This window comes from Sinocyclocheilus rhinocerous, unplaced genomic scaffold (assembly GCF_001515625.1).
Source record: "Sinocyclocheilus rhinocerous isolate Xijiao unplaced genomic scaffold, SAMN03320098_v1.1 scaffold1015, whole genome shotgun sequence".
In the NCBI taxonomy this organism is placed as follows: domain Eukaryota; kingdom Metazoa; phylum Chordata; class Actinopteri; order Cypriniformes; family Cyprinidae; genus Sinocyclocheilus; species Sinocyclocheilus rhinocerous.
In genome coordinates, this window is record NW_015644379.1 from 392,185 (window position 1) to 409,143 (window position 16,959).

The 16,959-nt window shown below is 43.0% G+C and overlaps 1 protein-coding gene across 1 annotated transcript in view; it reads left to right on the plus strand.

Annotated features, from left to right (window-relative positions):
• Positions 1-16,959, plus strand: part of col25a1 (collagen type XXV alpha 1 chain) — a 345,048-nt gene that overhangs the window by 278,638 nt on the left and 49,451 nt on the right. Inside the window, exons 15-16 of the mRNA XM_016575979.1 lie at positions 2,880-2,942; positions 4,972-5,040. Of these exons, the coding sequence (XP_016431465.1) occupies positions 2,880-2,942; positions 4,972-5,040 (132 nt within the window). The remainder of the gene's footprint in view (positions 1-2,879; positions 2,943-4,971; positions 5,041-16,959) is intronic.

Here is a 16,959-nt window from a genome sequence, read left to right on the forward strand (position 1 = left end):
GATCGCCGGATCGGCTTTCACCGTGGACGAAGCGGAGTCCAGCCCGGGGTCGTCACATGGGGTTGCCGCAAGCTGCTCCTTCGTTGAATCCGCCGGCCTCCGCTCACTCAAACCCACCGTGTGTGACGCTGTGTTTCATTGTGAAAGCGAAACTACTTGGAGATTCCCCCTTTCTATGTAAAGCGTTTTAAGTACCCAGAAAAGCGCTACGTAAATGTAAGGAATTATTATTATTATTATTATTATTATTAAATCCGGCTCCCCCGTCTCTCTCTTAGTCGCTCTGTGTACCTGGTCTTTACCACTACACTCGTTATCTTCGGAGCGTGTGCCCCTCTTCCTTCTTTCACATAATGGTATGATCCTAGTCTATCCTCCCATGTGATTAGCCGAATGTTTTTTTTTTTTTTGTAACAAAAAAATGCATAAAAAGAAGGCTTTTATGAAAACACTGAATAAAAAATTGCTTACCAACACACAAACCATTCACAATTGCTAAATTTGCACTGGCTACCAATAACTGCTCGCATAAAATTCAAGGCATTGATGTTTGCCTACAAAATCACCACTGGCTCTGCACCCCTTTACCTAAATTCCTTTTTCTTTTTTTTACTTTTCACTTTTTCCCCTATGGAATTAAAAAAGAGTGAAGGGGTTTCAAACTTTTGTCACTTTTTTCACTCCTGATGAGTTTGTATCCTTCCATGCACAAGCTGGTGAATGGGCTTTTGGTCATTGAGTTGCAGAAAGTTTTCTTTGTGAGTTACTGTTAGAGGCTACTAGAATACGGGGGGCACCGACACTGATCTTGCATACCCCTCGACAAATGTGCAGTTGCGCCCCTGCTGGAACAGTGTTGTAAATACAACTTAACCACTGATTTCTAGTCGACACAAACCATTCACAATTGCTAAATTTGCACTGGCTACCAATAACTGCTCGCATAAAATTCAAGGCATTGATGTTTGACTACAAAACCACCACTGGCTCTGCACCCAATTCATTATTTCAGACTTATGTGCCCTCTAGAAGCTTGCATTCTGCAAGTGAACCTCGCTTTATTGTGCTATCCCAAAGGGATCACTTTCACTTCCCACATAAAATCACTCTTAGTGCTGGGACAGCAAATTGATGCATCGCGAATCACGAAATGATTCTGCATCGATTCTGCGATTTTCCGAAGGCATCGCAATTCTCTCTTGAATCGATTCTGAGCTTAGTTTTTAACAGCAGATGGCACTGCGTGCTTTAGAAATAGCCTTATTCCGCTTGCTTCCAGTTCCTTACACACACACACCACTTGAACCTAAAACAATCATTCATAAAGTTTGAAAAGGTTGAAGCGAATTACAAGGATGTTCACATTGAGCTGTGTTTACATTAATCTCGCATCATAAAAGCATTAGAAGCATAAAAGCCGATGTGCAAGTACATTTAACCCCTTACATTACTCAGCCGAACGCACAAGCGCTCTTCTTCGTAAGCATTTGAGTGTGCGGTTAAAAACTAGCCTAGCATGCCATCTGCTGTTAAAAACTAAGCTCAGAATCGATTCGAGAGAGAATCACGATGCATTCCGATAATCTCAGAATCAATCCACGAATCGCGATGCATCGATTTATTGTCCCAGCCCTAATCACTTCAACAGATTTTTAAATTAAATGTTCCCTCCTGGTGGAATGACCTGCCCAACTCAATCCGAGCATCTGAATCCTTAGCCATCTTCAAGAATCGGCTAAAAACACATCTCTTCCATCTTTATTTGACCCTCTAACTCCAGCACTCTCTATTCTAATTCTATTCTTTAAAAAAAAAACTTGCCCCTTTTAGACTTGCACTCTATTAATTTACTAACTGCTTGTTTTCTTAAAAAAAACTAACACTAGCTTGCTCTATTCTTTTTCTATTCTATCTGTTTTCTTTTTATTTATTATATAATTTTAAAAAAACCTTGCTACGTGTACTACATTAAGCTAACTGAGACTTGTTATATGCTGAGACTTGCGTGTTTTTTTGCTCTTTTGTTGATTTTGATTGCTTCCATTGTCCTCATTTGTAAGTCGCTTTGGATAAAAGCATCTGCTAAATGACTAAATGTAAATGTAATGTAATGTAAATTGGGCTAAAATAGAAGGCTCCAGCTGAAGATTCGACTCTCCCCGACGGGAATCGGCTCTTCTTGTTCGCTACAAAGAATCGGCTCTTAGGTCCGGCGCAGGCTCGTTCGCGAACGACACATAACTATCACAAATCAATCATTTTGCCTCGGAAGACTTGGAATATTAATACTTTTTAAATAAATGATGACTCTACAGTCAGTATCTGCCTGTTATATCTTGTGTTTTATTGACAAATGGTAGGTTTAGGGTCAGGGGTTGGGTTACGTGCTAATAGTGTAATAGTGTAATATAAATAAAACTGTTGTGACTGTTTATATTGAAAAATCACACCCCAACATATGTGCAATATATAAGGCTAAGGGTTCCTTATTTAAAGAAGGAGGACCCTGCATGGAGGACCCTGCACCTTGAAAAATTACGCTAAAGGGGTACCCTGTGCGTCAAATATGACGCCAAGTTGTCCTGACCAAGCGTCAATATGTAACGAGTTGAGAGTGAGAACGTGTTGAAAATATCAATGCTAGTACAAAGATACAGTGTTTTATTTAGCACTAGATATTTTGCAACATTCCTCTTCTTGTATAGTACCATGAATGCTTTTACATCAGAATTTTATATTAATGTTGGTCATCTTTAATGACAAATATACACACCTGCTATGGAATGTTTTTGTCTACAGTATTCCACCTTTTTAATTTAGATACTTGACTTGAGTCCTAGTAATTGACAGACAGTTCCATGTGTTGCTTCTGTATGCAGGGTGAACCTGGATTCTTTGGGCCTCAAGGTGAGCCTGGGCTTCCAGGCCTGCCAGGAACTAAGGTGTGTTTGTAACACAGCCAGTGATGATATATATCACAGTTTAATATTGTGGTCTTTGTTTGTGGTTTCATTCAGATGTGTCAGTGACAGCTCTGTTAAGGACTGAAAGGTTAACAAACAACAAATGACTAAAAAAGTTTGTTCAGTTTGTGTGGGAGCACTACTCTGCAATCTACTGAGAAAAAAGCTCAATTTAAACTATTTTTACCAGACTTTTTTATTACTTAGATTATTAAACCAATGTACATATTAAATTAGTATTTGATTAAATAAGTAAGATTTATGTAAGAGGCAATGCAGTGAGGCACCTATGAAAAAAAATCTAATCAATGGCTGCGTTCGAAATCGCATACTCAATGAGTAGGTACTTAATATCAATAAGTACTTACTTAACGAGCGCTAAAAGAGTACATACTCTACAGCCAAATCTCGTTAAGTATGAATGAGATCCGGACTTCATCCGCCATGTTGATGTTATCATGTGACCTATGACGTTACAAGCGCAACAACTTAAAAGATACGAGCGACAGGTTTAATTCATCTATCTTTAAATATTTTGATGTTGATGAAATTCGCTCATTTTGTGGTCTTAAGAAACAGCTGCCCTTTTATTGTGATTGAAGTACAACCAAAAAATATAAAGTTTTTATATTTTTAACCCTACTAATATGACCCACAGTTTTATCCTTAAATAACAACAATTGTGCCTCACTATGTACGCAAACTCATTATATTTATGTTTTATATTATGATTGTTCATCAGGGCCGTGCAGAGACCTTTGGAGGGGCAGGTGCTCAAAGTATAAAAGGGGCACATGAACAGAAAAGACCATTTTAAGTTTAAAAGTTAAATAAATATTTCTTTGCACCTCTTAATCACTCTGAAAATAGAAATGGAATTAAATTAGGCCTATTCTTATTATTGAGTGTACAGGGTATGGTGGTTTTGCTGTTGTAAACACTAGGCTACTGTTGTTGTTGTAGAAAAAATATTTCTGTCTTATTTAAAATAGAATTGTATTATAATCCTGTTCTGAATTTATTCATTTTTTTAATTATAGAGTTGTTTAATTCAGTGAATCTCAGCTTGTTTGACTTCAAAGTCCCCTTTGTCCAAGACAGTATTTGAAGGCCTTTCCATCTAAGCTGACATGTACTTCTGGTACTTCTACTGTAGTAAAAATATACAAAATCATAAATATTATGTATTATTGATGTATTATATGGATGATGATGATGATGTTGCAGGAAACCCTAATATGGACAAAAGCATATTAGGGTTTCCTATTGCTGTAGCTGAGCTGAATAAAAAGCAGAAAAAAACATGAAGACAATAAACACACGATTGTGAAAATATACGGTTTATGTGTGTTTTTCAAGTTATCTCCAGGTAATAAATAAACTTTATGAATAATGCAGTACTGATTGACGAGTTGTTTAATTCAGTGAATCTCAGCTTGTTTGACTTCAAAGTCCCCTTTGTCCAAGACAGTATTTGAAGGCCTTTCCATCTAAGCTGACATGTACTTCTGGTACTTCTACTGTAGTAAAAATATACAAAATCATAAATATTATGTATTATTGATGTATTATATGGATGATGATGATGATGATGATTATTATTATTATTAATATTATTATTATTATGTTAATTAAGATTTTTAATATAACTATATGTAAATAATTTTAACACTTATTGAGGATAACCTGGAATTTTACAGTGTACCATGGACTCCTGGTTGAGAACCACTGATCTAAATCACTTTTATAATATCAAAATGTGTACCTTTTAAGCTGGTTTTAGCTGTTAATTAAGATTTTTAATAGAACTATATGTAAATCATTTTAACACTTATTGAGGACCACCTGGAAGTTTACAGTGTACCATGGTCTCCTGGTTGAGAACCACTGATCTAAATCACTTTTGTAATATCAAAATGTGTACCTTTTAAGCTGGTTTTAGCTGGTCAAAAAAAAAAAACATCACTGTAAAAATAATTAATAAATAAATAAATAAAATATTTTGTAGGGAGAGAGAGGAGAACAAGGACTGCCTGGCAAGGGTGAACGTGGTGAGACAGGTCCAGCAGGACACAAGGTAAGATGAGCAGTAAATAGGTGCAGTGGTCGTCTGAGGAAGAGAAAAGTCATTAATGTTGAGAAAAGTCCCAATGTCACAATAAGCAGATAATGTCCAGTATGCCGCACAGCTATGTATACACTTTTCAAAAAAAATTAAGGGAACACTTAAATCACACACTGGATTAGAGGTCGACCGATTGATCGGCCAGCTGATTAATCGGACGATTTTTGTCATTTTTTAATTAATCGGCATCGGCCTATTGTGCTGCAAATTAGGCCGATTTATAGGCAGGCGCATCTGCGGGCGTCTAAGCGTTGTTGCGGAACGCCGGAGAATCTCTCTCTGGGCTGCGTGATTTAGCGTGATTTATACTTTAGCCTGGCTCCGCTCCGCGAACCTCCGCTGACTGCGCGCACACCTTCCCAAACTTTTATACTTGTCGCGTTTGCCGTTGTACTACTTTGAAATGACAGGGGGCGATGAGGAGTAATTTTCTTCTAAAACCATCGGGAATCACCGGTGAGAAGAAGTCATTTGCCAGTACCGGGTGTGCCTCACACGTCCTGAAAAGTGAAGCTGCGGGCTCTTTGATCGCCCCCTGGTGGCTGGCTGCAGTACAGGTCATAAACCCCACCCGCTCCATGTAAACGAATGGGACTTGAGTCAAAATAAATGACGCTTCCAATACATTTTTCCGAAAGATGATTTTGGTCATTTAAGGTAGTTGGTATCACGCTGATATATGTTAAATTGTTTGTTTTTGTGATAAGTATGATTTTAGCTAGTAATTTGATGCTATAAAAACGGGGCATGTCGTTGTAGTTGATTGGGTCTGCGGGAGTTTGGGTGGAGTTTGATACCGCAGCTCCACCTCACGACACTACTGCGCAGACTCTGGCTCCAAACGAATCTCTACTGCACAGACTCGGGCTCCAAATGACGTCATTTACTCAAGATGGCAGTGGCCATACTGAGACGTTTTGGCTTCACTTTTCTACTGTGGAAGGAATAGGAGACACGTCGTCCATCTTTTTTTTACAGTCTATGGCCGGTACAAGTCTTCTCACGTGATGAATGAGTTGATGAATTAATAATTTATTTATGAACAAACTTAAAACAATCTTAAACTATTGGCTTTATTTCGCATCAAACACAAGACAATTTTAAGCAAATAGTGTATAATCAGTATCTAAATGAATTCTAGTTCTATTTTTATACAATAAAAATAAAACGTACTTCAAATAAAAAGCCTTGGACAAACTATGCAAAAAAAAACTATGCATTGTTTTCCGTCAAAGCATCAAAAAGCACCTGATGGAGTTTGAACATCACATGAAACTGCTTCTGTTTCACACAAACGCCGGCACAGACGTGCATGTTCGGCTAGAATCATCCTGAACTCGTGCATCTTAGGATGCGGAGCTGCACGGAAAGTTACAAAAAATGCCGTGCACACCGCCACGCGAAATGAGTTCGCGCACACTCAAAGGGAACTTCCGGCAACACCGCGATGAAGTCATATTTGTCGCGCGCACCCAAGCGAACTTGCAGCCGCGATGAGTATAAATCAGCCTTGAGAGACGGAGCATCTCACAGAATCACACTCTGCAGCCGCTTCTTGTTCACACACAGCTTCAGCTAATGATGGCAGGGCAAAACAGACCGTTTCGAAAGCGTAATTACGTTTTACCCTACAAGAATTGATGCCGGTTTTACGGTTTAACTGGTGACCGTGTTATCTGGTGACCAGCTTCCTGGTTCAGGTCTCCGCTCCAGATGATATATCACTGACGTGATATTAAGCTGTCTAATAAATGCACACTTGCTCATTACATGATTTTGATATTCTTGTAAAGATTACAAATTATTGGTATGATCGCCTGTAGCGACTTAAGAACGGAAAATAAACAAAAAAGTCTGTGTTGGTGTGGGTTTCGAACACGCGCTAAAAGATGCTGCGCCGTGAGACGCCAGTAATGAACGCACTGAGCTGCCGAACTGCACTGGTTCAGCCGCAGATTTCTTGATTGAAGACAGGATTCTACTCTCGGCGTCACAATGTACAGCTGGTTGAATCAAGGAAATGTGACCCGTGTTAATGTCATGAGCCGGGTTTGCCTCTAGTTTTCTTTTTCTTCTCTATTTCGTGTAGTGCTATCCTTGACTCAGCTGTTCGTGATTACAATCAGCACTTGCGTTGATTGGGACCGCATCTGTTCCCTCTTTACGCTGATTTACCTCTCGATTTCTCTCTGCGTGTGACAAGGCTCTTTGCCAGATTATTGTGCTTTCATGTCAGTCTCTTGGCTCTCTTTTCTGTCATTTGTGAGATCCAGTCGAGTCCAGTTCTGCACTGTCTAGTCGAGTCCTGTCGTGTGACTTACCTGGATTTCTGCCCAGTCTTCCAGCTACCCTCTGCCAGCAGTTTGCTCTCTTCTGGACGCTGTCCTCTGGTCCGTACAGTCTAAGAGGTAGTCGCTCCTCGACCTGCAGCTCGGGGTGGTGCCCCGAACTCTCAAGTCAAGTCAACCCTTATGTTCCAGTGCTCCTGTGTTAAAGTCCAGTTCTGCGACCGCTAAATACGGCCAGTGAATGGCAGACTGCCTAAGTTTGTTTTTGTGGACAATAAATCCTCTGTTTGACTTGCCTTTGCTTCTGGGTCCTTTTATCCTGACAGAATTGTCTGGCCACAGATGGACCCAGCGAAGGAGACTCCAATTCGATCAGCAGTGGATTGCAGGGCGCAATGCTGGGCCGACACGAGGAGGAACTCGCCGCCGCCAGGTTCGCCGTGGATAGCCTGTCAGCCCAGGTGACGGATTTAAACAATCGGCTGCAGAGCCTGCGTCCTGAGCAGCCGGCCATGCCTCAGCCACGTAATCCTCCTGAACCACGCATTAACAATCTTCCTTGCTATTCTGGACAGCCCACACAGTGCCGAACCTTTTTGACGCAGTGTGAGGTGGACTTTTCCCTCCAACCTACTACTTATGCCGATGATCGCTCCAGGGTAGCTTTTTTTACTCTCTCTCCTGACTGGGCGGACTCGTGACTGGGGAATGGCAATGTGGGAGTCGGAGGCAGACTACTGCGAGTGATTCTCTTCGTTTAAGGAGGAGATGATAAAGGTGTTTGACCGCTCCGTTTATGGCCTCGAGGCGTCTTGACAACAAGCCACACTTCGCCAGGGTAGGCGGTCTGCTGCCGATTATGCAGTCGAGTTCCGCACCCTAGCGGCCACCTGTGAGTGGAACGAGCCGGCCCTCACTGCCTGCTTTCTGGAGGGTCTCTCTGGGGAGATAAGAGAGGAGATTCTCGCCTGCAACCTACCGTCCCGCTTGGACCAGCTGGTTGAACTGGTCATCCGGATCGACAAGCGCTTTAAGACGCGCCACCGTGCCCGCATCTCCGTTCCTGAGCAACGGGCGGTTTCGCCTGCCGTTCCACCTCTGGTAGTGGCCACATTTGAACCCGAGCCCATGCAGCTAGGGGGTTTCCGTATCTCTGCTGCAGAGCGCTGCATTACGGGGGGTCTCTGCATGTATTGTGGTGCTCCGGGGCATTTTGCCGCAAGGTGTCCAGTAAAAGAGAGAGCTCGCCAGTAGACCGGGGAGTACTGGCGAGCGCGACTACCTCTTCCCCATCTCATAGGACTCGTACCTTCCTCGAGGCCTGCCTACGCTGTGGGGGCTCCTCTTTTCCCTGTGCGGCCCTTGTTGATTCAGGGGCAGAGGGGAACTTCATGGATGAGGACTGGGCTATCGATCATGGCATTCCTCTTCAAGTGCTAAGAGACCCTCCCACCATCTATGCCCTGGATGGTCGCATCCTCTCCAAGATCCTTCGAGCCACCGTCCCGGTGAGTCTCACCGTTTCCAGCAATCACCAAGAGACCATTTCATTTTTTTTTCCCGTTCCCCCTTAACGTCTATCGTCTTAGGACACCCCTGGTTAACTCCGCATAATCCCCAAATTAACTGGGTAGAGGGCACTGTCGAGTCCTGTCGTGTGACTTACCTGGATTTTTGCCCAGTCTCCCAGCTCCCCGCTGCCAGCAGTTCGCTCTCCTCCGGACGCTGTCCTCTGGTCCGTACAGTCTAAGAGGTAGTCGCTCCTCGACCTGCAGCCCGGGGTGGCGCCCCGAACTCTCAAGTCAAGTCAACCCTTATGTTCCAGTGCTCCTGTGTTAAAGTCCAGTCCTGCGACCGCCGAATACGGCCAGTGAACGGCAGACTGCCTAAGTTTGTTTTTGTGGACAATAAATCCTCTGTTTGACTTGCCTTTGCTTCTGGGTCCTTTTATCCTGACAGTTAACTTGTGACCTGTGTTTACCTATTATAAAAATGAACCATAGTAAAAAGCTGACTACAGTTTATGGTTTATGATATTAAAGTACATTTCATAGACTCTCAGACAATGTCAATTTTTGGCTACTATAGTTTAATTACAAACGCTATCGTTAAACTATATTTACTATAGTAAAAACATGGTACATTTTCTTCAGAAACTATAGCTGATGTCTCATTTGATGAACGCAGTAATGCTATTTCCACGTTGTTTTGCCACTATTTTCTCGTAGAAATACTTTGGAAACTGTCATTTGACTTCTTTATTTGATTGTAGTGAATAAAAATCACCCACAACCTCTGTGTCGCTTTAGATACTCACACTAGTAGATTGATGGCCTTTAAAAACATTTTACTGCATTTTTAAAATATAGTTGGACCCCTTAAATTGTAAAATACTACATTCTAAATGCTAATATGTTAAGGCAGTGAACCGCTATCACAGCTTACTGTAGGCTATGGTGCATCCTTATATGCGATAATATTTTGCTGCGTTAATTTTGTTACTTTCCACAATGTGTATTTTTTTTCTAATTGTATATCAAAACATATGATAATTTAGCTTAATGGTTTACATAATTTATAAGCAGTATTTTGACGAGAAAATTATGTTAAGTCACAGCATAAAAAGAAGCTTGTGTACAAATAGAAGTGTATTAGTGTGGTTGGATAGCTCAACGTGATTGCACGTGTCGTATACAAAAATGAAAAGAACTATTTTATATGGGTTCGAAGCTGTCTCAAACTGCTGTGATATTTTTTTACTTATTTTATTTTCTAATGCTGATTAACCGTGTGAACATTTACGGTCTATATATTAGCCTACATATCGACTGCAAATATATTCACAAGCAGAAAATAACTTTATAATTAGAATTAATCGGCTAGGGAACGCAATAGTTACAAGGTAACACGTTTACAAAGTAACATTATAACATTTAGATGCAGCTTTTCGAATACAGGATAAAATTTAGGCTATATAATGGTATAATCAAATAAAATACCAGCTAGTGAATGCCAATCACAAGTTAACACGTTTACAATGTAATATTTATAAACAGCGTTTCAACTACAATTTATCTTTTTACTACAATAAAGAAATCAAGTGACATGCTTCCAAAGTATTTATACGAGAAAATAACGGCAAAACAATGTGGAAATAACGTTCATAGCGTTCATCAAATGAGACATCAGCTATAGAAAATGTACCATGTTTTTACTAAATATAGTTTAACAATAGCGTTTGTAATTAAACCATAGCAGCCACAAATTTACATTGTCTGAGAGTCTTTGAAATGTACTTTAATATCATAAACCATAAAATGTAGTCAGCTTTCTACTATGGTTTATTTTCATAATAGGTCAAACACAGGTCACAAGTTAACACGGTCACATTTCCTTGATTCAGCCAGCTGTACAATGTGGCGCGAGAGTAAAATCCTGTCTTCAATCCAGAAATCTGCAGCTGAACCAGTGCAGTTTGGTAGCTCAGTGCTTTCATTACTGGCGTCTCACGGCGCGGTGTCTTTTAGCGCGTGTTCGAAACGCTCGCCAACACAGACTTTTTTTTGTTTATTTTCCGTACTAAAAATGCAAATTCTGTCATCATTTACTCACCCTCATGTCGTTCCAAACCTGTATGAGTTGCCTTCTTATGTTGAACATAAAAGAAGATATAATTTGTTTGTTTTGAATACGCAAAAAATTACATATTGTGCCTTTAAAGGAACACTCCACTAGACGCTGCGTAATATCATTGCGCCTGTTGCACCCATGGTACGGCAGCAAAGTTCCTTGATTATTACACCGGAATGAGAATGAAATGTGTGTGTAGGTCCGACAATAGCATCCACGATGTCAACGCTTGTGGCCAGTGCACAATAAGCAGTTATGAGCAGCGGGCTGTGTAATATGTGAACTCTTTTATTTTTGTTATCACTTGGCCATTTGACTTATAACACTGTCCAGTGTTTACCATACATTGAGTAAATAGATTTTCCAAAAGGCTTATACTTTGTTGAATAAACTGCGCGTTTATAATTAAAATGCAGCACCGGTGTTTTAACATGAATGTATCTTTGAAAAGAACCAACCGTCTTCAGAAAAGCTTCGATGTCATTTTCATTTTGTCTTATTTCTGGGTACTGATGTTCAGACTAAACCACATGCACTGCAGCAGGAACCCTCCAACATATTACTAAAAAAAAGAGACAATAACATGTCATTAAATAAGGGTAATTCAAATATATGAAACCTGACACCCTTAAACATGTTTCATTTATACATACCGGACACTGCAGCAGTCAGCCGCATTAAATTGACAGGGCCGGTGTGAGCACTGAACAGTATAGAAGCAAAAGTTGACACTAACAGAAACTGGATAATGCAGACAACCGCAACACCAAAGCAGAGCCAGTACGATGCGAAGCAGTGTAGAAGCAAGGGGCTGAGAGGAACGGGATGCCGATTAGGCAGTCCGACCAAACACCAGTCGCAAACATTAACCAGTTGACATCTCATACGGCTATAAATGGTACAGAAACGCTAACATTAATATAACAAACCAATACAAAAAGATGCCAAACCACACTGCTGTAATGCTTACCTTTCCAATAGACGCACAAAATCAACCCTAAGTGAGCCGTGACTGAATTAGCCACAAAACACACATCAGTGTCGAACGCCAGTACCAGAGAGGGGCGGGGGCACTTGAGTGACACATCCGACTGACACAAATCAGCCCTTTATACACCCACCTATGCCTGCTGATAGGCTAACAATATTCTAACGTCAATATATATTACCTGCCACCGCCTCCTGAACTCCCTCCAGCAAAAAGTCAACTGGGAGCCACGGTTCTTGTCCAAACATCAAATAATATGGGGACTCCCCAGTCGCTTGATGCGGGGTGGCGTTATAACAAAAGAGTATCTGCGGAAGACAAGACACCCAGTCTCTCTTTTTAGAAACAGGCAAAGTGCGGAGGAGGTTATGCAAAGTCCTATTGAAGCACTCACACTTGCTGTTTCCGGCCGGATGGTAGGGACTAGTCTGAGACTTCTCAACCTTATAGAGGTGACAGAGCTGCTGGATAAGGGAGGATTCAAAGTTGTGGCCCTGGTCAGAATGAATCCGACCAGGAACCCCAAACTTATAGAACCACTCCACAACAAGAACCTGGGCCACAGTCTCGGCACGTTGGTCCCGTGTAGGGACAGCCAGGGTGTATTTAGTAAAAACATCAGTCATTACTCAAATATTTTCAATGCCTGAACAAGAAGGTTCAAGCATAGTAAAATCAATAGCTAAAATCTAATTTGACCTCGAAGCCAACAGATGGCCCATGTAACTACGGGCAACGGGCTGAACATCTTTAGCAGACTGACACCTTTCACACTCCTGGCACCAACGGGCCACTTCAGAAGACATACCTGGCCAATAGCATCGTTGCCATACCAACTCAGTGGTTCGCTCGATACCCTGGTGTCCATGCTCCTGATGAAGCTGTGTCAGAACCTCAGCTTTCAAGATGGTGGGCAAAATCAACTGATAAAGCTCCTCACCCCCATCAGGACGACACACCCGTTGGTATAACACACCGGCTCTTTCCACAAAACGATCTCACTGACAGAGCAAAATTAAACTGGACTTAGACAACACTCTACGTTCTTCTACGCTAGGGAACACTTTTCATTTCCAAAAGGGCAGATCCTCCCTAATAACTGGGTCTGCCTACTGCAGAGAACTCAAATCGGCAGCACAATGGCTAGGCAGAACAGAAATAATTGCTTGAGTGGCTTGAGAAACCACATCTACACCTCCCACTTGCTGCACAGCATGAAGGACTGCAGACATCAGGTGGGTACCGCCTCGACAGGGCATCTGCGTTTCGGTTACTTTTCCCCGACCTATACTTTATCTCAAAATCAAAAGCAGCAAGTTGTGCTGCCCAACGCTGTTCAGTAGCCCCAAGCTTTGTTGACGCAAGATGACTAAGGGGGTTGTTATCAGTGAAGACTACACATTTGTGCCCTAGCAAATATTCCCGAAACTTCTCAGTCATGGCCCACTTGAGCGCCAAGAACTCTAACTTCATAGAGCTATAATTGGACATATTGCGCTCAGTGGGCCTAAGACTGCGACTGGCATAGGCAATAGGCCGCACCTTTCCTCGTTGTTCTTGGGAAAGAACGGCCCCTAAGCCAGTATAGCTAGTGTCGACCTCTAGAATGAAAGGTGAGGAGAAGTCAGCGTAAGCGAGAACAGGAGCAGAGGTAAGTTTACTCTTTAATGCCTCGAAACTACTCTGACAATGTTCTGTCCAGGCACCACCAAAACTCTGTCCCCTACATTTCTTTAACTTGCCTCCTGCCAGTTCAGCCACCAGTTTATGCAGAGGGGCTGCCAACTTGACAAACCCCTCCACAAAATGGCGGTAAGCCTAGAAAAGAGCGCAACTCCGAAACGCTAGTTGGAGTACGCCACTGGGCCACTACTTCAACCTTGCTTGGGTCTGTAGCAACACCTTGAGGTGACACGATATGTCCTTAATACTTTACCTCGCGTTGAAAGAATGCACACTTCTCTAACTTGGCTTTAAGTCCCTCAATCCCTAATCGACCCAAGACCACTTCCAGCCTTTCTAAATGTTGGGCCACGGAGGAAGAGAACACCACAATGTCGTCCAGATACAACAACAAGGACTGACATTGTTGGTCACCAAACATCCTCTCCATCAGATGCTGGAAAGTGCTGGGAGCGTTGCAGAGACCAAACGGCATTCTGTTCCACTCAAATAGGCCAAATGGAATACAAAAAGCAGTTTTGGGTCGGTCAGCCTCCGTGAAAGGGACCTGGTTATACCCGCTAGCCAGATCCATTGTGGAGAACCAGCGGGCCCCTGTCAGAGCATCCAGGGACTCTTCAATACGAGGCAAAAGGGAAGGCATCCTTCCTGGTTTTAGAATTTAGTTGACGGTAGTCTACACACATCCGTAGACTACAGTCCTTCTTTTAACCAGGACAATGGGAGAGGCGTATGGACTGCAGCTCTCTCTGATCACCTGTGACTCCAGCAGTTGGTTAATATGTGCTTTCACTACCTCATACTCTGAAGGGGGTATCCTCCTGTACCGTTGCCTGACAGGGGTATCATCTAAAAGAGGAATATCATGTGAAAGGAGGTTAGTACACCCTAAATCCCCCTCATGGGCTGAGAACACAAAGTGGTACTTTTGAAGCAGGCCCTTAACCTGAGCTTGTTCCTCCCCTGACAAAACTGACAAATCTACAGAAGTAATCTGCTCCTGTACAGTAGGGCCTACCAGAGTAGTATGAGCACCCACCATAGCAGTGACTGACCTCACTTCACTAACGCCTTCAGGCAAACTAATAACAAAAACACCGTTCAGGGTACCTAAAGATGTCCTAGGGTAAAGTGCAACCTCAGTAACACGCACATTCACCACGGGTATATAAACTGTGCCCCGGGTCACTTGGACCAGTGCAGGGGAAGCCAGCAACCTAGCAGGCAAACCCGCCTCAGGTGGCTCAAACAACACAGTACCACTAGAATAACACTCTGAACAGGTTGCTGCTACGAGCTTCATCGTGCCCCCCGGAATGCGACACGCCCCCGCACTCTAACTGCACCAGCACGATCAACAGAAATCTGAGTATTAACTTGACGACAATGCTGCAACTCATGCATTACGGAACTAGGTGCCTGTGACACCGCAGGTAAATCAAAAAGAGCTACACCGTGTTGCCCAAAGAGTTCCTGGTAACACCGGCTAAGAACATTCATTCCTAACACACCAGGGACATACAAACCAGAACTACCAGGAGGATCCCTGACAACCAGCACGCCACAATTTGGAACTAATTTACCACAAAGCTCGACGTCTAGCTCCATGTAACCAATGTAAGGAATCACGAGAACATTGGCAGCAGTAAGTTGCAACCACTGACGAGACTTAAGTCGCTCCTGCCCCCATGGCTCAAAATATTGGAGAAAACAACTCTCTGTAATTGTAGATACTATAGAGCCAGTGTCTATCAAGCAGGGCACCTGGACCCAGCCAATAAGAACATTAAGATGAGGGCAGGAGGACACTAAACAAGATGCCGGAGTGGTACCATTTACAACACTTGAGCCGGATGACTCCCCAACCGAGCTGTGGCTCTGCAGCTCAGTGGGGATTAGTTTTCCAACTGCTGCGATGGACGAGACTGCCTACTACCAGTCGAAAGTTCCCCATTGCACTCCCGAGCGAAATGGCCAGGGCGTTGACATCTCATACATATTACATGACCATAACGTGGGAATCGGCTACGTGAATTAGGGGCCTGTAAACGAGCAAAACCTTGGGTGAGCTGATTTAACTGCTCTTGTTGCAATTTTAACATTTCCCTTAGTTCAGTTAACTCTGACTTTGAAGGACAGCTACTAAGACTTATACGCGACTCACCCTGCAGAGCATACTGAACCCCATAAGCCAATGGAACAGACTGACTTCATCCCCTTGCACCCTCAGGCATTCCCTCCCGTTCGCATCGAATGGCCTCACTACGCACCTCCAAAAGTGTAGAGGAAGGGTGATGACGGACTAATTGCTTAAGTTCTCGATGGAGGCCGATATCAATGACATGCTCAACAAATTGGTCACGCAATAAAGCTTCTGCATTTGGTATGGCATGAGGTGACTGCTGTTTCACTTTCTCCAGGAGGGCCATCAATGCAATGGAGAATTCTAACAACGTCTCTTCCTCCTGTTGCTTACTGGAGAAAAAGGCCTGCTGTAACGCTACATAAGACAGGAAACAACCATACAATTCTTTTAAAGCCTGAATTATTTTTTTCTGGATCTCCCCTCTCTATATCAGAGCAATATCGGATCTCATCCCGGGCCTCACCCTCTAGATGATCAAAAAGGAAAAAGGCTTGATCAGCTACAGACAAATGATGAGCCTGCATACATGCTTGGGCTTCCTCTACCCATTCATTAATGGTAATGCCGGATCTACCGCTAAGTTTTGGGCATTGGGGTATGTGAGGAGTGGGGGCAGGGCCGAGATCCGTGGGAACGGAGCGAGGCCGGTGGAGTAATTGATAATGAGCGACACTTGCACCACTCACCGGTCTCGAGTCTCACGGAGGAGCTCCGGAAGGATAAAAGGGAGGAGTGACGACAGTGGGACGAGAGAGGACCAGGCCTGGAGTTTATTTTGTGTTTTGTGTGCGGCAGTCGTCCGCGAGGGGCTGCCGCTTTACTTTCGTTTTGTGTTTGTTTATTTTATTAAAATCTTTAATGTTCGCCGGTTCCCGCCTCCTTCTTCCCGATCTACAAACTACGTTACAGGGTACAAAAACAAATCTCTCAGATAATGGAGCACTAGTACCAGTGGGTTGTTGCATCACAGAAGGTCCAGTGGTAGCAGTAGAAGAAGCTACACTAGGACCTGGAATAACAGCTGGAGTTTGCTCCTGTCTGAGCCGCTTATTATCAGCCCTCAATTGGGCTACAAGATCCCTAAGTTCTTGCAACTCTTCTTCCATCGCAAATTTCAGAAGCACTTACCACTAAAC